The following is a 21,226-nucleotide window of genomic DNA, read 5'->3' on the forward strand; positions in this document are numbered from 1 at the left end:
TAGTGCAAATTTAAATGTTTTTAAAGAGTCTAGTTGGGTAATAGAGAGAGGGAGCAAATTCCAAAGTTTGGCAATGGCATGGGAATAGAGAGATTGTCCAGCTCTTTTGTTGGGTTTAGTTATGGTTAGCAGTTGTTTGTTAGAGGACCTAAGATGTCGAGTAGGGGTGTGTGTCTGTATTATAGTTTGAAGGGATGGGCATTAGTTTGCATTGTTTAGTAGTTTGTGGGTGAGAGTAAGTTGGGAGTAATGTAGGTAATGAGGGAACTCAAACCAGTTTATAGATTCAATGGCCAGGCAATGATGTGTGCGCGTTGGCATGTTGGAGACAGACTTAGCTATTTTATAGTAGCACGACTGCAGTTTGTTCAGGAGAGATATGTGTAGGTTAGTGAAAATGGGGCAACCTTAGTGGAGGGAGGGTAGAAGTAGACTATTAGCTAGTTTCAGCTTGGTAGACTTGTCCAAATAGACTTTGTCTATAAAGTTTGCCAAGCTTAAAATGGGTCTTTTTGATTGAGTTGAGTATATGATTCTCAAAGGATAGTTTGTCATCAAATGTGATGCCAAGTAGTTCAGCTGTGTTTACAATTTTAATTTCTGTATTGTTTTGAAAGGATATTTTAAAGTCTAGAGTTAGAGGTTTGGTTTGAAGAGTAAAAATTTTGATTTTTTTGGGATTAAGTAGCAGTTGAACTTCGTTAAGCCAGGATTCAATGGAAGTTAATGCATTTTGTGTTAACTTTAGGAGATCTGAGATGTTGTTAGAGGACATAAGTATTGTTGACTCGTCCACGTATTGAATGAGTGTACTTTGCAGGGATGCTTTATGGAGATTATTAATAAATATGTTAAAAATAAGGGCCTAAGAATAGACCCTTGTGGAACGTCTGTGTTGTTGAGTAGATAATCTGATTGCTTGCTTTTCCATCTAACAGATTGTTTTCTGTTGTGCAGATAGTTATTGAACCAGGTTAGTGTGTGTGGGGAGCAGTTTACAGTCTCAAGTTGTAAAAGTAGTTTTGAGTGGGGCACTGTATCAAATGCTTTTAATAGGTCTAGTAGGATCACTGATGTCAGTAGGCCTGCATCAAGAGCTTTGTATACAGTGTTGGTAGATGACAGTAAGGCTGTTGTGCTGTGTGCTGGCCGAAAACCATGTTGGGTGGGTGCAAGTAGGTTATTGTCTGTGAGATGCTTTTGCAGTTGACAATGAATACATTTTTGTAGAATTTTAGATAGTTACTTTCATGTAGGGAGATGGGCCGGTAGTTGGATAGATCACTAGTGTTACCATCTTTGTGAATGGGAGTAATAATTGAGTTTTTCCATAATTGTGGGACATATGATTCAGAGATTGATTGGTTAATGAGAATGCTAATTGGAAGAGCTATAGAATCTGCTGCAAGATTTAAGTATTCAGCTGGGAGGCCATTGGAAGAGGGGGAATCATAGATTTAGTTTTGAGAGCAGTTTATGAACTAGAGAGGTGGGTACTGCTTGCAATGTAAATATTGGAGTGGATAGGTTTTTTGGAATTGCAGTTGATGTGGGGTGTGTGGATTGAGGGTGTATTGTCGTTTATGTTGCCAATTATACTTTTGTTAGTTTGTAGAGAGAAAACATTAACAAGTTTTTGGATAGTATCAATAAAATGAGAACTGAATGCTTGGGCAATTTGTTGAGGGTATTTGTCAGGAGATGGGGAGGGGTTGTGTTGTGTACCAAGATTTAGGATAGAAAATGGAATTCCAGAACAGTTTGGGTTTTTTTTTGGGTAGTGAGTTTAATGGAGAAATGGCTGTTTTATCATTGATGACTTGGTTTTTGGCACTGTTACGAAGTTGTTTATACCTGAGTTCAAGTTATGGGGTTCTATTTCTATGCTATTCCTTTCAGGCATTATTCCTGGAGGTAAGTAACTGTTTAGATTGTTTAATTAGCCATGGGACACGGTTAAATATTTACTCCTTTGGTACGTGTGGGGGCAAGACTGTCTAGAATATCTAAAAAGACTTTATTGAATAGTTGACTGCTTTATCTAGTGAGAGAAATTTGGTAGGGGACCAGTTGTAGGTTTTTAGTGTCTCTAAGAATAGTTGTTCATTAAAATGGGTAAGATTCCTAGTTGTTTTTAGACAATGCAGTTTGTCTATTCGAGGTTGGGTTCTATGGGTATAGGCAGGAAGATGGTCACTAAAGGTATTGGGTAGGGTCCCTGCTTGGTGAATGTTTGAAAGTATGAGACAAATATCCAGTCTAGGGGTTATTCTGTTTGCTTTTTTTACCTTATGAATGGGGTTAGAGATGAGGTGAGTACACCTGTGTAAGTTAATACTATTTACTGGGGAGGCAGAGATGAGAGTTTGTTAGTTTATATTTGTGTCACCAAGAATGATGGTTTTGTTTGATATATTGAGGGTGGTCCAGGATAGTAGATCTTACAGAGTAGGTATGTTTTGACCTGGGGGAATATAGAGTACAGCAATACATAATTGTTTTCTTTTGTTGCTGTGAAGATTAACTAGTAATAATTCCATATTTCCAAATGTTGGTATAGGTTTATTATATGGTGTAACAGCTAAAGTGTCATGGTAGATTAATGCGACACCTCCAAGTTTTTTATGTAGCCAGTCATTTCCACTTGTATTATATCCTAGGGGGATTATTTTGGTGTTAGCAATATGTGGTTTCAGCCAGGTCTCTCTGCATGCTACAATGTCCGGGGAGTAGTGAGAGAGTCAGGCATGGAATTCGGTGGTTTTCTTACAGATACTATGTACATTAATTGAAGTGAAGCAGAGGTTATTGGCACTAGAAGAAAGGTTTTGGGCAGAATGGTTGTTAGGTCCAGGGTTGGGGTGAATGTCGCCACATAGAGAGAGGGCCTGGTAGTGACATGTAATTATGGAGGGATGAGTAATGAAGAGAGGCCTACGGTGGGGATTGCAAATTAATTTTAGTTTGATTATGATGACAAAAGATCTAGTCTTTTTCAGGTGCCAAGTATAGAAGTTGAATAAAGAGGGTGAAATGTATGATAAACTATTGGTATTAGTATGGAGTGCAATGGGTGATGTGGAAAATGTTGAAGTTGGGGAGTGGAATATAGTAAGTAGGGAGGTGGTGTGGGATAGGAAAAGAAGAATGGAGGTAAGGGATATTAAGGTAATACAAGGTTTTGATGTATAGCACATGTTATAAAAGTTTTGTGGTACTATAGTTAAGGAGAAGAATGAGGAAGATTCTGGGAAGGAAGATGTTAACAAGGAAGATAAATAGGGAGGAGTGAATAGGAGGATACTGGTGTAGGTGTCTGGGTGTTGATTGGGTGTTAGGAAAGGGAGGAGCTTATGGAATGTATAAATGTAATTGGTGTGGGGGTGGATGGGAGTGGGGTTAAGCTAGGGGAGCAACGTGAGCCCGAATGGAGCAGGCACAGACCTTGAGGCAGCTTGCCAGACCACAGTAGAAACAATCAGTTTACAATGTGTGCCTCAAGAGGAGCAGTTAAGAGTAGACAGTTCCTAGAGGTAAGAAACTTACGCAGGTAATAGCAACCTAACACATGCTGCTTTATTAGTTATGTATAGTTTTGCAGCTATTGGTATTAGCAGTTGCTAAAAAGAGAGAAGAATGGAGAGAGAAAGTTCAGGGGAAAAGGGTAGGGGAGTCCAACAATATTTGATTGAGTTAGTGAGCGTGCCACTAGTCAAATAAGTACTAAAGTGTTACACTACAGAAACTTACATAGTACACCAGGAAGATTATGAAAACTAATAGTTTCACTGCAGGTGAGATGAACTCTTATATTTCTTGCCACGAGGAAGATGCAAAGGGGTGGGAGATCAAGTAAAGCAGGGTTAGTCAGGTGTGCTCATTGGGAAATTGAGAACAGCATCTGTAAGAGGAAAAAAATGTTACACATGACAAAACCAGAAAGGGACATTACAGTGTTGTGGAACATTTTAAGACAGTTTCAGATTTTCTTGGGATACAAAATAAATGAAGCTAAAACAAAGGCAATTGTGGTAAATTATGTACCCACACAATAATTGGTCCAACAATATCCATATTTATGGGGACATGATAACATGAAGTATGTAGGAGTATGGATTAGAAATGACTCTGTGGTGGAAGCTAAGGATATGTGGAAAGAGACTAACAGAAGATAATATAAAAATTGAGAAACTAGAAGTTTTGTTATATGGATGTGAATACTAAGATACAAACCATTAAAATGTTTTAGTCCCTTTAATCTTATACACAGGTCATGGGTGGCCACGGTGGTGCAGCAGTTGCATTGCCACCTCACAGCAAGAGGTTCTCCGTTTTGATCCTGGGCTGGGGTGCCTTCTGTGCAGAGTCTGCATGTCCTCCCTCTGGTCGCATGGGTTTCCTCTGGGTGCTCTGGTTTTCTCCCACATCCCAAAGACATGCTGTAGGTGGATTGGATGCTCTAAATTGGCCCTATTCGTGAGTGTGTGTATGGGGCCTTTTGTGGAAGGTTGGGCGCCGGGCTGGCAACTTGACACCGTAAAACTCCACTGCCAATCATGAGCGGACAGGTGTTCTGCTATGGCGACCCCTAACCAGGAAAAAGCCAAAAGGAGAACAAGCCTTATACACAGGTCAGGCATACTTTTATCAACTGGAGGAGAAGTTGTGGATAGCAATTAAAAAGAGTTGAAGGGTTTTATCTGGGAAGGGTAGACAGCAAGGGTGAAGTGGGATAAGATGTTTCTACCAGTAGAACAAGTTGGACTAGGATTACCTAATTTGAGAGGGTATTTTAGAGCAACACGGTTAAGGCTGTTATACATAGCACAAGCAGAAAGCTATAATTCATAGTGAAAAGAAATGATTCTGACACAGGGAGGAAGCTCAAGAAATAAGGAGAAATTGGGATTTTGGATGCGGACTCTTAAGGGGAACAACCAAAATCACACAAGGTATTATATTCATAAAATAGGAGGGAGTATGCTAAGAACCAAATCAGCACGAGAATGGAGAAAAAATATTTTGACAATAGGGTTGACTGTGGTCAAGGATACAGATAATAGGCAAGAGAGGGCTGGAATTTATTGGAGAAAACTGGCAAAGGAACGAAGGTATTGGGAACGAATAACTAGAAAGGGAGAGGTAATAGAATGGGAAGAGGCCGAGAATTTATTGGGACTGCAGGTTAGAGATTGCCTTCCCTATCAAGGATTGGTATCAGAGTATAGGCAAGAAGAAAGAAATAGGGGGGACCTAAATGAAAGACCAGCACTGGTAGAGTTTTTAATAGAATCAAGAACAGAATCTGCTGTTAAAAAAGGAATAATTAATAAAGCATATAAAATATTGCATGATAATTATAGGAATCAATCAGAGGAGTTTAGAAAGGATTGGGGAGACAGATTGGATAAGCAATTCACAAAGAGGCAATGGGTGGATATATGTATATCTCCCAAATATGCAAAGAAGTCTAGAAGATTTAAGATCTTTGCCTGGAAGTGTTTACACAGGTATTTTTATACCCCAGGTCGACTCCAAAGAATTTTTCCTCAGGTGGATAGCAAATGTTGGAGGTGTGATGGGCAAGAAAGAGGTAGCTGGGAACATTATTTGGAGATTTGATGAGCTGGCAGACCTTTGGGATTCCCTGCAGACCGCTCTGTCACAGATGCTGGGTGAGCAGATCGGACTGACTGGGGAGATGAATTGTTTTGAGTTATACTACAGAATTGGAATTGCTTAGACATAATAAAACTTTGGTGAGTCTAATTATGGTCGCTGCCACAAAACAATTACAAGAAAATGGAAATCAAAGTCTAGACCAACTTTACTAGAAGTAGAGAATATACTAACAGAGATAAAACAACTGGAATTGGGATTTTTAGAAAAAGGAGGGAGCAAACTACATAGGAAAAATGGGAATTGTGGGAGCAAACTACATAGGAAAAAATGGGAATTGTGGAAACATTATATGTAGAGCAGGAATGAGGTTTGAGGCAGGGTTTGAATGAGCTATATAACTCTTAACTGACAATGACTGGATGGTTTATAAGTGATGTATAATGTTTACAACTACAGTTGTTTCATTTGTGTCTGTGATGTAAACTGTTCGTAACTAAAGTGATATCATTTTGTATGTTTTTCATTTATGTAAATGTAAAATTGCTTTTGTCATATGTGTAAATTTAATAAAGATGTTTGGGAAAACAACAATATATGTGATATATAATGTTTGTAAATGTGAACTTTTTAATATGGTCTGATTACTTTTATACAAGTGTAAGTTTGCCTGTGGCACAAGTAATAATTCAATAAAGATGTTTAAAAAAACAAAAGATTTCAATATATTATTATCAGTTTTACCTGTGAAATTCCTTTGATGGAATAGTGAGTCTTATAGCATGCAGTTATCTGTTAAAGTTTTATTAGCTGTAAGACCAGTGAGACATTCCTTACTTCATTCGTTGATCTCTTTAGCAGAGGCTGAGACTCTAGAAGCTTCTGATGCAGTTGCTATAGAAGATGATGCAGTAATTTACACACCTTGTTACATCATATGGTGGTTGCCTAGCTAATTTGTCTTCATTCCAGGAAACAAGTTAGTGCTGACAGTTGCCTAGATCTCATCTTTGCTTAGAGCAAAAATACAAGTCCAACGAAAAATTCAGTGCTGTGCCTAAGTCCAGCCAAGCGAGACAAACCAAGATAATCCAAAGAAAATGCGGCAGGACACTGCTATTCCTCTAAAACCTTTTATTAAAACGTAAAACACAGGATGAGCGCTTTCGCGATACAACCCTTCATCAGATAAAGCTCTCAACATTACTGAACATTTTAAAAGAAACATGATCCAATGGTAATCAGTAAAAAACCCGCCTATTCTGAAGGGCGGGCTTCATGGGTATTACCTCATTTAATCCTGGTTTTCTATGGGCCATTAGCTCAATGATCCACCTAGACTCAGCTAGCTCTGTTCCTTCTGAAGGGGAGGGCCACATGCCGAACTACAGATATAGTGTATTTAGCGGAATGTTGTTTGTGCCCCTGTTTTTATGTGGGGAAAACCAATAACATGTTGAAAGTGAGGATTCTGCAGCACCTCTCCAGCATCAGAAATGGTGATTTGCGAAATGCCCTGTGTAGACATGTGAAAGACCACCCCACACATAGGTTTAAGTTTAGGGCAATAGTTAATGTTAGATTAAACAACAGAGGAGGGGATATTAAGCATTTAACAGAGCTAGCTGAGTCTAGGCGGGTTTTTTACTGATTACCATTGGATCATGTTTCTTTTAAAATGTTCAGTAATGTTGAGAGCTTTATCTGATGAAGGGTTGTATCCCGAAAGCGCTCATCCTGTGTTTTACGTTTTAATAAAAGGTTTTAGAGGAATAGCAGTGTCCTGCCACGTTTTCTTTGATTAGAGCAATGAGACCATTTTTTTTCATACTGATGATTTATGCGTGTGTGTGTGTGTGTGTGTGTGTGTGTGTGTGTGTGTGTGTGTGTGTGTGTGTGTGTGTGTGTGTGTGTGTGTGTGTGTGTTTCCATAGAATAGCAACTCTTTTTGCCCCGTCCTTGAAAAATTAGTTGTGAGTTTTAGAATTTGAACTTCTACTTGGGCAGCTTCAGAAGTTCTGCAGGAGTTAGGTAAATTTTCTGCAAGAATACAGAACTAGATTTCTGGAGCTTTTGTAGTTATAAAAATGTAATTCTTTCAACAGGACTGTCCTGTGATATTTGTGGGTAATGTGCTCACATAATTGTATTTGTAAGCAGAAAAAAATTGTTTGTTCCATTCAAAATGAAATGGGTGCATGTGTAGCAAACATGGGACAAAGGAAGAAAAGATATTATTTATAAAACATCTTAAATAAAGTAGGAGCTTCCTACTTTCTTGTAGACTATTAGCTACATATTGTATTGGTGATACTTTTATATAATAAGTAGGATGTTTTAAAAGTATTCCTGTTTTAAAAATAGAGTTGAACTATATGCAGTAGAGTGATAGAACACTAATCAAGTTGTAAAAGTTTTTAAGATGACATATTCCCGTAGTCGATGAAATCCAGCGATGAGGTCTTGACTCCAAAAAGTGAATTCAAATCTTTCTTTCCTGTAGTCTGGTTATGTCAGTGAATGACGTCTCAAACATCCATTTCCTGATTTTACATCTAGTAATTTATTTTCTGCTAGAGTTTTGAGCTGTCTGATTGTCCCTTTCCAGGTTCATTACCAATATGTAAGGATTTACTGGAAAGCCAGAAACTTCCAGTCTTATGCTGTTATGTTGAGTTCCCTTGATATGTGCGTATTATTGCAACCAGCATTTCGTGGTTGCGTAATTTGTATGCTGCACTGAAAGCGAGTGCAGGTTACACTTCAAGCTCCTTTTGAAATTCCTTACTACTGGCCAGAAACTTTGCATTACTTTCAGGAACAGGAACACTTTAAGAAATCCTCTTCCTGTTTTTCATGCATTACAGACACACACTTCAGTTTTTATCCCTGCTTTCGTACTGTTGGAATACACGTAATGCATTAACATCTGAAGTAATGAAAAAGAACATTTAAGGGAAATTGAAAGGGTCAAGCTGACATTTGATAGTAAGTGCCCAATGTAAAAAAACTACTTTCATTCCTTGATGTTTGTATATTTAATAAGGCTCACATATGTTTTTACATTTACACTTAATGCAGAAATGAGCTAGGACCACACCTGCTGGCAGTAAAGTGCATGTGATGTTAGTCAAACCCTGTCCATAACAGATAATGCATTAACATCTAAAGTCAGGCAAAAAAAAGTTCAAGGGGAATTGAAAGGGTATCCCCCACTTGATTGATTGTTTGTTTGTTGTTTTTTTTTTTTTATATATTAAATGTTTTTAAGTTTTAAATTTTGTAACTGATGAAGCGCGATTACTTACTGTGGTAAGCGCTTTTTTTTTTACTCAAAATAAAAAAAATTGTTTGATTTTAAGCATTGTGGTGGTTCCAGTGTTTTCCAACTGGTATCCCCATGATACTCAAAGCAACAAAGACCAAATTCTTCAAAGATACACCACGAAATAAGCAGTCAGAGGGTGGAACAACAAAAGCAGTTTTAATCCATCATTTCTGTCCTGGTACCTCGGCAGTTCGCCTTCAGTGGAACACATTTAGACAATTTCATATACTCTTTTTATACATGCATCAATTAAGCAATGAATCAATAAATAAATCAATTCAACAGTTCATCAAACATTTTTAACCCTATCCACACTGTGACTAAAATCCAACATGTGTAAACATGAAAATATTCTCTATTTTATCACAATTTTAAATACAATTTTAAATATTACATCAATTTAATTTACTTTAGTTTAACTTAACTGATTCATGTCCTTATAAATTTCAGGAAAATAGAAACGTATAACTTACATATTAATGTACATAATTAAATATGAAATAAATATATTATAAGATTCAAAATTACTTCAATGATTTTCATCCATTTTCTAAATTCATTCCAACAGGAAATAATGTGTGATACCCTATAATCATCCTCTGTTCAAGCTTATTCAAAGCAGTTTTAAAATTTCCTATGCTCAAATGAGGCCTGGCAAGTACACTAAATCTGAAACCTTCAATGTTACCATTATGTGTATTGCAAAAGTGAGTGGCTACTGGACTATCCATATTACCCCTCCTAATGTCACTCAAATGCTCCAAAATGCGAACCTTAACCTTCCTGGTGGTCTGACCAATGTACCACATAGGCGGGGTACAGTCACATCCCAAAATGTATACTACACCAAAAGACATACAATCAAATCTCTCAAACGCCATATATTTCTTCCCATTTATTTTAACCCCATGCATGTTTTTGATTTTATCACAAACTGAGCATTGGCCACAACTATGCATCCCAACATTACCATCAGCCAAGGGTTCAAATTTTCTATTTAGTATTTCCTTTAAATATGGATACCTTTTATAAGAGAAAGTGATGTGCTTTGGAAAAAGATGACCAACTGTTAAATCTTCACATACAACATGCCACAACCCTCTTATAATTTTCTCCATTGTGTCAGAAAAAATGGAATACCTCGACACAAAAAATATCTTATCCAATTCAAATTTAAGGTCAAAATTATGACTGTTCACATATCTGTTCATCTTTAATGTTTGAGTTCCACACAATTTCCGTTTTATATCTAAGAGCTGATTGTGATCATATCCTCAAGATAAAAGTCTGTCTAAAGTTCCATCACAAACTTTTTCCCAAAGCCTTTTATCTGAAGTGTTTCTCAAATTCCTTTTAAACTCCCCTTCTGGTAAGGCCTTGATTAAATGAGGAGGATGCATGCTGCTGGCATGCAGAAAATTATTAACTGATGTGGGTTTTTTAAAAGGTTTGTGTTGAACCAAACCATCAGTTCCTACATAAAATTCTACATCAAGGAAAGGAATATTGGACCGTGATATGTGTGCTACAAATTCTAACCCATGATGATTCTTATTCAAATCAACCAAAAACTGATCAAACAAAGATATCTCACCCTTACAAACAAAAATTAAATCATCTATATAACGTCTAAAAAATACTACATTATTAACAAAAAAGGCTTTCTGGAACATGAATTCTTTCTCAAATTCTCCCATGTAAATTACCGCATATGTGGGTGCAAATGCTGCACCCATGGCAGTTCCTTTTGTCTGCAAAAAGAAATCTTTTTTCCACAAAAAATAATTATGCGTCAAACTAAATTCTAATAAACTTAACAAAAACATAGTGCGTGGTCCTTCACCCATCATCCTATGCATTGTTTCTAAACCCCATCTTTTGTTGATGTTAGTATATAATGATACAACATCAACTGTTGCCCAATAATAGTCTTTCTCCCATTTTAACCTCTTTAAAGCTAAACAAACATCTTGGGTATTTCTCACATGGGAGCACACTTTGGGAAGAAACTTTTTAAGATGAAAATCCAAAAAACAATTAACCCACTCAATGTAAGAACCAATTCCTGAAATAATGGGCCTTCCTGGTGGATTAGCAACATTTTTGTGGATCTTAGGAATGATATAAATATGTGGGTGACGAGGTTCCCTTACCAAAAGCTTTTTCACATCTTTTCCTGTGAAAAATCCTAACCTTTCACCTCTTTCCAATAGTTCAGTAAGTTCATCAGAATATGATGACAAAGGATTGTTATTTAGTTTTACATAGGTATCTTCCAGTAACAAATTATTAACAATACCTTCATATTTTTCAATATTCATCATCACCCAATTGCCCCCTTTATCAGCCGGTTTGACAGCAACTCTGTCCAATTTCATCCTTAATACTCTGAGGGCCAACCACTCATCCTTACTCAGGTTAAAAACCTTTTCATTCATACAAAATGATTTGTAAGCCTGTTCAAGTTTAGAAAGCATAACATGTTCAAAAGCATTTATGGCCTGTGATTTTTTAGGAGGAATAAAATTGCTGTCACCCGGAAAATAAGGGACATCAATGTGACCATAACCCCGCCCATAAGTTTCCTCAGTGCTAGCATCAACTTCCAAAAAAGATTCAAAAGTGTCTGCATCCCCACCCTCATCCAATATTAAACCTTCATAATCATATATACTCAAATTTAGAAGAGAGTCATCTAATAAAACTTCACTTTCAGTTACAGAACATTTTTCTCTCTCATAAAAATGAACCTTCAGGTTTAATTTACGAACAAAGTCTTTAACATCCATAAATATGTCTGCAAAAGAAGGTAGTCTGGTGGGTATAAATTTCGTGCCTTTTAACAAAACATTGAGCATTTCATCAGATAAAACCACATCAGAAAGGTTGATCACATTCAAGCCCACATTAGCAGAGTAAATGTCATTCATTCCATCATCTTTTCCATCATTATTACCATTTGCGTGTTCAAAACGCGATTCGAAATCATTAGTACAATCAAACATCATTACATCATCAATTTCACTAGCGTTTTGAGCACTTTCAAAAACACATTTAACATAAACATTGTTATTTTCTCTATTGCAATACACAAAGTTAGATTCATTGGTAATCTTTTCTTTAGTCAATAACGCCAGTCCCAGATGAGCATCGACACCGTGCTTTGATTGCTTGAAAGCACTCGCGCTATAACTAACTTCTAAAAGTATGTTTTTATCATAACTGATCGAAGCTGCAGCACAAACAGTACTAGACGAAGCACAAGCTTCATCTGCTAACGGCGTTGTTTCATTAGAAACACGCTGACAGTTTAAATTTAGTTTTTTAGCTGATTTGAAGCTGACAAATGACTTGTCTTACCCTGATTCTTCGTGGACCTCGTCTGCATGCTGGGGAAATTCTTCCGATGGCTTTGTTCGCCTCTTCGGTTCTCTACATTGCCATCCAAACCTTCAGTTGCAATACTTTCGAAAGAGACACTCTTGCGACTACTTCCAGTCTCCAATGAGGAGAATGAAGATGCTTCCTCACTTCCTGTTGCACGTCTTTTAACATTTTTTTGAAAACGGCACCCTCTACGGGGCTAATTGTAAATTTCATTCTTCTCATAGTCCTGAATGTCTCTGTTTAGCTTGGATTTCTTCCTAGCCATAACATCATTCTCTACTTTTTTCAACTTCTCATTAATATTTGTGAAATTTAACTGAAAGACTGCAGTCAAAGCTCTGTTGGTGAGATCATGTTGCAACTCTGCTATCTTTTTGTGCAAACTCTCCATAGCCCTCTGGTTTCTCTTGATAAGTATTTTCAACCAATTTAAACAGCAATCCTGCGCTGCTTGCCTCCATTCAGTTAATAAATCATTCTCATCCTCTTTAAAACCACCTGCTGGTAGTTTATCTATGTGCAAACCTCTGGGAGTGATATTGAGCATCACATATTTCTCAAGCAGTTTTGAATCATAGAAAATAGTCATTTCTTTTGCCATTATACGTTCTAAATGTGCAAAACCTTCAGAACATGAATCATTAATGTCCATAGTCCATAAATCAGAAGTCGCACATTTGCGTTCTCTCTCCTTCAACAATTCAGCAAAAGAAAATGTCTCACCACTCTGAACTCCTTCAAGAACAGATTTCTCCATGATACTCAAAGCAACAAAGACCAAATTCTTCAAAGATACACCACGAAATAATCAGTCAGAGGGTGGAACAACAAAAGCAGTTTTAATCCATCATTTCTGCCCTGGTACCTCGGCAGTTCGCCTTCAGTGGAACACATTTAGACACTTTCACATACTCTTTTTATACATGCATCAATTAAGCAATGAATCAATAAATAAATCAATTCAACAGTTCATCAAACATTTTTAACCCTATCCACACTGTGACTAAAATCCAACATGTGTAAACATGAAAATATTCTCTATTTTATCACAATTTTAAATACAATTTTAAATATTACATCAATTTAATTTACTTTAGTACCAGGACAGAAATGATGGACTAAAACTGCTTTTGTTGTTCCACCCTCTGACTGCTTATTTCATGGTGTATCTTTGAAGAATTGAAAGGGTATCCCTGACATTTTTGATAGTAAGTGCCCATTGTAAAAGTGGTTTAATTCCTTGATACTGCTTGTAGTTTCAGTAAGATTTACAAATATGTTTTTACCATTTAGAGTTCATGCTGAAATGAGCTAGCAACACAAATGCTGGCAATAAAGTACATATGTCAACAGCGACAGTAGCTTTTTCAGTTTCTATCGATAACCCTTCATAAAACAACCTTGAATGTAAAAGAAAACACACTTTATGACATTTGTTCAGCATCAACGATCAGATCTCAACATCGGTAAGCAACTGGTATTACTGCAAATATTTGATTGCGATAATACGTAAGTACCGTTCCCTTTCCAGGTTCATTACCAATATGTAAGTATTTACTAGAAAGTCAGAAACAGTGTCAGTCTTATGCTATTATGATGAGTTTCTCATGCAGGTGAACTGCACTCCAGCAGAAGTAATTGCACTGTAGAGAGCCAGTCCAGGGGAAATTAATCAAACTTTCCATGGACAACTGCCTTTCCCTCAGTGAGAATGTTAAGGACTTGAGTACATCTGATTGTTTTCTGGTAGATGATAGTAATGCAGACAGCCCTGAAGATTAAAGAATATGAGATTTTCTTCTGCAGAATGTTAAAGCATGTTGCCACTACATTATACATCCCTGTGCTAGAAAAAATGTGAATATAGCAGTCTGATAATAGCCCACATATATCCAATCGGGTCTGTATTACCAAATAGAAAAACCCTTTACGCAGTTACCTAAACATCAACACCTATAACGTGAACTGCGAAAATCCCGAATGCACTAAGCAAAAAATAAAATAACGAACTGTCATAGTCAGCCAGCCCCACCACCCGCTACATACTACCTTCCCAAACAAAATAAATAAACCACATACATACACTAACTAAACCCTGCTTCTAACCTAAAGTAAAGCACCAAAACCCTACTTCCAACACTACACTAAACCCCACATACACAACTATCTATGCACTATCCTTAACCCCTCCCTAACCCTAAGGTCCGTAACTACCGCACACTTCCACTACGGACATACACTCAAAAAAAATAAATACACATGCATACAGTTAAATAAAACCCTACTTCTAACACTACACTAAATATTATATACATTACCTATCTATTCACTTACCTTAACCCACATCCTAACTCTAAAGTCCTATCTATCTCACACTTACCTTACGGAGCTATACCACAAACAGGCCAACCATTACACTTCAACATTTAAATTTTCGCTGTTTTGGACGTTCGGCATTTTCGTCTTTCGCACAATACATGTCGCTCTTTTCGTATTCGCGATTACGGTCTTTCGATCTGGTAATAGGAACCCATCCAATCAATGAAATTGCAGCTGTTTGGCTGTTTTTAGTTGATTTTGCTTATATGACATACGTTTCTAAGACAGAATTTCAGGTATATTAAATTTGATGTTAAAGTTTGCAAATCATACATTCAAATCAACAAGTTTTAAAAGCATTTTAAATAAACATCACTGTTTTGAAAATGCACTGTGTAAAAGCTAACCTTTTTCTTGGCAATTAGCAAAACAACCTTAAATCTCAAACATTAAGCCCTACCAAGACGACATCTCTAATCCTAAAGTCACTGATCCTTTTCAGTAATATACTGTACATAGTCACACACACAGATTCTCCAACTAATATTAAAACACATAACAGTTTTGTCATGATACACAGTCACAAATGTGGCATTTTTAACTGGATTTGTAGAATTATCTTTGAAAATACTGCCTTTTAAGATCAAGTGTAATGGTTTAAGGTCTTAGGGATGGAATGGTAGATGGGAACTGGTCAAGTAAAGCAGGGAAGTGAAGCATTTATAAAAATAACCGTTGTATACAGAATATGTTTTAAAAAACAAAGGCATGGGCAAATAATGAAGCACTGTTATGTGATGTAGAAAATGCATGCAATATGGAAATTTATCTTTTCTGATATGCTTCTGTAAGTTTTGTTCTATTATTAATATTTCATTTGGTAATCTGTATATTCTCATTTCAGGCGGACTGGGTTGTCAGTATTGGAGAACAGGCATTAGATATATGCATTGTGTCATTTGGTCAAGCTGCTTCCTCAGTGTTTGTATTGGGGGAAAGAAACTTTTTTTGCTTAAAGGAGAATGGTCAGATTCGTTTTATGAAGAAATTGGAGTATAATCCTAGTTGCTTTCGGCCATATGCTTCAGGTCAGTAAGAAACATAAATTCCTTTTTGTTTTCATTAGGTGAAATAATCATCCTGCTTTTTGTGCCCATTGTCTGATTTGCTGTTTCTCTTCCCTTGATGCCATATTTACTTTTGAAAGTCTGACTTGAGGAAGGCTGTGTTAAACGTTTTGATACTACAGCCAAACATAAATGTTGCTAGCTCAGTGCTGTCTAATTACTATAGTGCTGGCTTTTTTTTTTTTTTTGCAGCTGAGCACAGTGTTGTCATTTGATGTCTAAGCTTTCTTGCTGTGTCACAGTTGCATTTCTTCAGTTAATTTGAAGCAAGTCATTTTAAAGTATTCTGAGTTTATACATAGCTGTGAGTAACAAATATATTCTCTTTTGCAAAGAGCAATTCAGTTTTGTTGCGTCTCTGGAGCTAATGTTGGACTGTCAATTACCGAGTATAGTAGGCCACATGAAAAAAAATTGCATGCTGATAAAATGTACTGCAACTGTAGAAATATTCCTTTTTTTAAAGATAGTAATTACTATATGTGTGAGTGTGTCTGTATGTATGTATATATCAGCATTTTCTATTTTGTACATGGGTAAAGGTGTCGCATCAACAGTGGCCATCACCTTGAGCCAGTGTTCACATAATGAGGTGGCTAGCCGTGCCGTGTGTGTGTGTGTGTGTGTGTGTGTGTGTGTGTGTGTGTGTGTGTGTGTGTGTGTGTGTGTATTTATTTATATTTCGGCTACGTTGCTAGTTTCTTATTTCTTACATTTTAGTTTTTATGTCATATTTAGTGGCATTGTACAGTGAATTTCACTAATCAGAAGCGTATGTGTGGCACAAAACATAAATATGTGTAAAAAGTGGTATAAACAATGCATTTGTTGGGAAACAGTGTTGTAAATAGTCCTGAAGGACTCTTATATTGAGTTTTTGGGTGGTTATTTTAAGTTGGAATGCTTTTCTTCTGTTAATGAACTTTTTGATTTAAGGTAGAGAGCAAACTATTTATATTAGACAGAGAAGGTTTGCTGAATGATGTACTATTAGAGATGGCTAAAAAGAGGGGTGAGTAAAGCCCAGCTTGCTTTTGTGTTGGAAACTTCATGACCAGGGCAGTGGCACTGAGAGAAGATATACACAGTGTAAGAAGACCTTGCAGACAGACCCAGATCCAGCACTAGGTGTCCTAGACAGCTGCTAGGGCCCATATTAGCTGGGGGGGGGGGTCCCATGTTGGCTTGGGAGGTTAATAAAAAATAAAATCTTCCACAAGTAACAGGAGCTAAAGACTTCCATTAACCCAGCAGGGTTTAGGACCTAGCAGGAAACGTTTTGTTAGAAAATGCAGAGTTTTAGGACCTCAGAGGAGACTTCTGTACAGAGGAATAAGACCCAGAAACCTAAGATGTTTCTTCTAAGGTAAACTTAACGTAAACCGAAGGAGGTTCGATTTAGGGCTAACAAACAAGGATTTAGAGTTGAGCCAGAGATTTAAGTGCAGCAATTCATTTCGAATCTCTAAGTGGAATGAGCCAGCAGTTCAATAAGTGCAGAGATTTTAAGTGATCCAAGCTAGCAATTCATTAAGTTGCCAAGCTTGCATATGAGGTTCAGTAAGTAACCATGTATGTGAGTGGTTCATTAAGTAGCAGTGTGGGTGTGATTCAGTAAGTAGCTGTGTGTGTGTGTGTGTGTGTGTGTGTGTGTGTGTGTGTGTGTGTGTGTGTGTGTGTGTGTGTGTGTGTGGGCGTGTGTGTGATTTAGTAAGTAGCTCATGTATGTGCGTGTGTTTGTGTGTCTGCGTGATTCAGTAAGTCGCCCGTGTGCGTGTGTAAAATGCTGGCTGGTTAAGTAACTTTGCTCAGAGTCAAACCCTGAGCCTTGACTTTTAGCAAACAAGTGTTTTAAACCTCCACACCAACTGACAGCATACATCTAAACTGTCCACAAGGTCCACATATTTTTGGTGTGTTCACATATAATGTGTGGTTTTCTGGAAAATCAGTGAGGATTGAATTCACTAAATAATGTCAGATTTCATATCCTTCAGAAAATGTATGTTAATACAACGCATTTTATTCTAACTACTTTCTACATTTATATGAGCAATATTTAAAACTTGTCCCTATTTTTGGGCCTTTGTTCCCTCATTATTTTGCCTTTGTTCAGATTTCTTGTGCTAAGAGGTTGAGAGATCTGAGAGATAGGACTCCCAGGTCTCCTTTAATTTATTATTTTTTTATTTAAATCACTGCAGATTACAGTCTATCATGTCAATTATAGTTTCCTAGCTGTGTTACTTAGTGTCAGTGGTGCAACAGGTAGTGTACTTGTCTTTGATTCAGAAGGTTGTGGGTTCTCTTCCAACACCAGGTAGATTTATTGCTGACACTACTGTGCAGCATAAGGGTGTGCTGTCCTTTGGATGACATGCCTAGTAACTCTAAACCTGTTGTTGGTTTTCCAGCCCTTCCCTATTGCATATCTCCATGACAAATTTATTCTTCAAGGGCAGCAGACATTGAGTTTGCAGATGAGGCACTGAAATGCCAAGTTATTTACCAGCAGCAACCTCTTCATTAGTTACAGTTCTATTTAATGTGGAATTATTCAGCTGACTTTTAATTCTGCAGGTATTGTGAGTATTGACTGATATTGGTGGGTTATAATGGCAGCAGTCTGAGTGGCTTTTTATGGTTGAAATGTTCTGAAATGGGTAGCTTTGTCATTATTTGTTTGTATGTATTGTTTCATTGCTTACTGGAAACATTTTCAAAACTACAAAATTAAAACAGACTATGACAGGTGGTGCTGTATTACACAAGGAATATAATTTAATACAATCAGGAAGGTGAATCAAAGAATACATGGATTTATGTATGGTCCTAAAATGTATGGGGGGACTGATGGTTTGAAATTAGTCCAAAGGTACACTTAATCCACCACTGGACAGGTGCATTTCAGGTTTCAGTGAATGAATTTTGTACATACTATTTTCTTCTCTACTTCTACAATGATTACAGATATTTTGGTTTAATTTAAAGCTTTTATTTCTAATATTGTAGTACAAACAATTATAGCTATTTGCTAAACAAAACAATGCAGCATCGCATTGAAATAGTATGTACTCTGACAGGTTTGAACAATGTTTCATGATGATAAGGGAGAAAGAGAGAGAGAGGCAAGTAATGGGATACTGGAATAGCTGCTTTGTGGGGGCACACTTGGTGGTTAGGGCCCTGATCCATTACTGTGTTTAGGGCTCCATTTGACCATGATCCAGTTCTGCTTACAGAAGCAGATGAAAGTTGATCTACCATCTTCAGAAGATGCTGACTTTCAGCAGCTGTTCCCAGAATCTTTACGTGTGTTTAAGCTACAGTTGTGAGATTAGCTAAAAATGTTTTTTATGTTTGCTTGGAAGAGTTGGCATTTGCATGTGGTTGTACACAATAAACTACACTGCTGGCAGTGTGTGTGTATGTATGTATGTATATATATATATATATATATATATATATATATATATATATATATATATATATATATATATATATATTTATGAGTGTAGGGCACTGGATCGATTATGCATCTACAGCAAAACGGAATGCTGACATGAAAACGTCAAAACTACAACTACTGATATGTTCTGCTCATGCTCCAGGGAATACCGTGGAGTATAGCAAACCATCTACACGCCCCCCCCCCCCCCGCACCTGTATGTGATTGGCTGCATCTCCCACATCTCCTGCTAATTATAAATACTAAATCCAAGATTGCACAATCCCCAAGGAAATGGAAAATTCCACTACTTGGGAATTCTTGATCTCGCACACGTGTCGAATGGTGTTGACCAAACAGGTGTCTGTGTAGGTGCACCGTCGATCCAGTGCCATATATACATCCACACACATAGATAAAACATACTTGTATATACACACACACACGCACACACACACATATATATATATATATATATAAAAAACTGTGTTTGTAGCTCAATAGGTAACATCATTGCCTTTGATGCTGGAACATCAGAAAACTGTGGCTTGCACTCCCACACCAGGTGCTTGAATTATATTTTTGCAGTACTGACACTACAGTGCATCATGAAGGTGGTGCTACAATCTTGACTCTACCATCTTTCACATGTGATGTTAATCAAAGGTCCCATCTTCCATAGGTGGTTGTAGCTTAGGTGAATGTAGAAGATCATATGGCACTCAATAAAAGTCTAGAGGCTCTGTATTTGCATTCTAGTTCTATGTATTATTTACATTAAAATGTCTCATAAAAAAATCAATATTGTATTTACATATTCACAAATTTAACAAATGTCCTAATATATATATGTATTTCCTCCCTTATTCAAGAAAACTCTCATCTGTTTGGTTTGTTATCTTTCTCACCTCTTTTGCCAGAACTGCAGCTTTATTTTCTGTACTATCTCTTTAAGCTCACATTTTTAGTTACATAAATTCTCCTCCATATAAACTAAACAGCCATGGCATATAGTCTGTCCATTTCTTTAACATTACTTGAAACCATATTATCATAAAGTCCTGACATTTTTTTTATTCTGTCCTAATTCTTTTATTTTGATCTAGCAATTACTTCCCAAAAAACACGTATCCTTTTATACTCTGAAAAAGGCATGCTTCTCTTTTTTTCCACACCACACACACACACACACACACACACACACACACACACACACACACACACACACACACACACACACACACACACACACTGCATTTTTGTTTCTCATTTCATTTATACTTAACTGAAGCTTTAAGTGGTAAATTCTCCATTGTCAGTCTCCACAGAAAATCTGAATATTCCCATACCTCTTTAAACTTTTTTTTTTTAACTGATGTTTTCTCCTTCTCCCTCTATCTTCTTCCAGAAATTTGCAAAATAAAATTGTGTCCTTTCACTATACCAACAGCTTCTATTTTTCTATTTGTTTTCTATAGTTGTTTATCTTTATAACATTCTTTTATAATATTTTTGTATATCATTTTCCATCACTTTCATTCTTTTTTCCCTGTAGCATTTACAGAAATTCTTAAATTCTCATTTGCCAATTTGTTTAATACCCTTTCTCTTCACTTCTTATTTTTATTATCCAGAACAAATATAAGAAACTCAAATATACTCAGGTTCTCGCTTGGTTAACCAAACCCAACTCACCTTTTTTTGGGGGCATTGTAAAGTATCCCCTTTTTCACAGGGTACAGATGTGATCCCTGTAGTACTCCATAAATTACTCTCAGTTACTCTATTTCTTTGTCAGATGGTAAATCATATAATACTCCATCTGTGCTGTTATCACTGAATTAAATAAATTTTCTTTTCAAAACTTTACTTAAAGTTTTCCTTATTTATTTATTTTTACTTATTCTGTTAACCTTTCCCACTGTTTTTTTTGTACAAATGTAATTATTGGAGTTTTAGATTCTGTATATATAAAATTGAATACTGCAATTATCACAT

The 21,226-nt window shown here is 36.7% G+C and overlaps 1 protein-coding gene across 3 annotated transcripts in view; it reads left to right on the top strand.

The window, feature by feature from the left end:
* Positions 1–21,226, top strand: part of BBS9 (Bardet-Biedl syndrome 9) — a 2,479,230-nt gene that overhangs the window by 669,844 nt on the left and 1,788,160 nt on the right. For all 3 annotated transcript variants that reach the window (XM_044065020.1, XM_044065022.1, XM_044065021.1), the window contains exon 8: positions 15,558–15,741. In XM_044065020.1, the coding sequence (XP_043920955.1) occupies positions 15,558–15,741 (184 nt within the window). The remainder of the gene's footprint in view (positions 1–15,557; positions 15,742–21,226) is intronic.

This window comes from Protopterus annectens, chromosome 3.part0 (genome assembly GCF_019279795.1).
Source record: "Protopterus annectens isolate FY-2018-M chromosome 3.part0, PAN1.0, whole genome shotgun sequence".
NCBI lineage: Eukaryota > Metazoa > Chordata > Ceratodontiformes > Protopteridae > Protopterus > Protopterus annectens.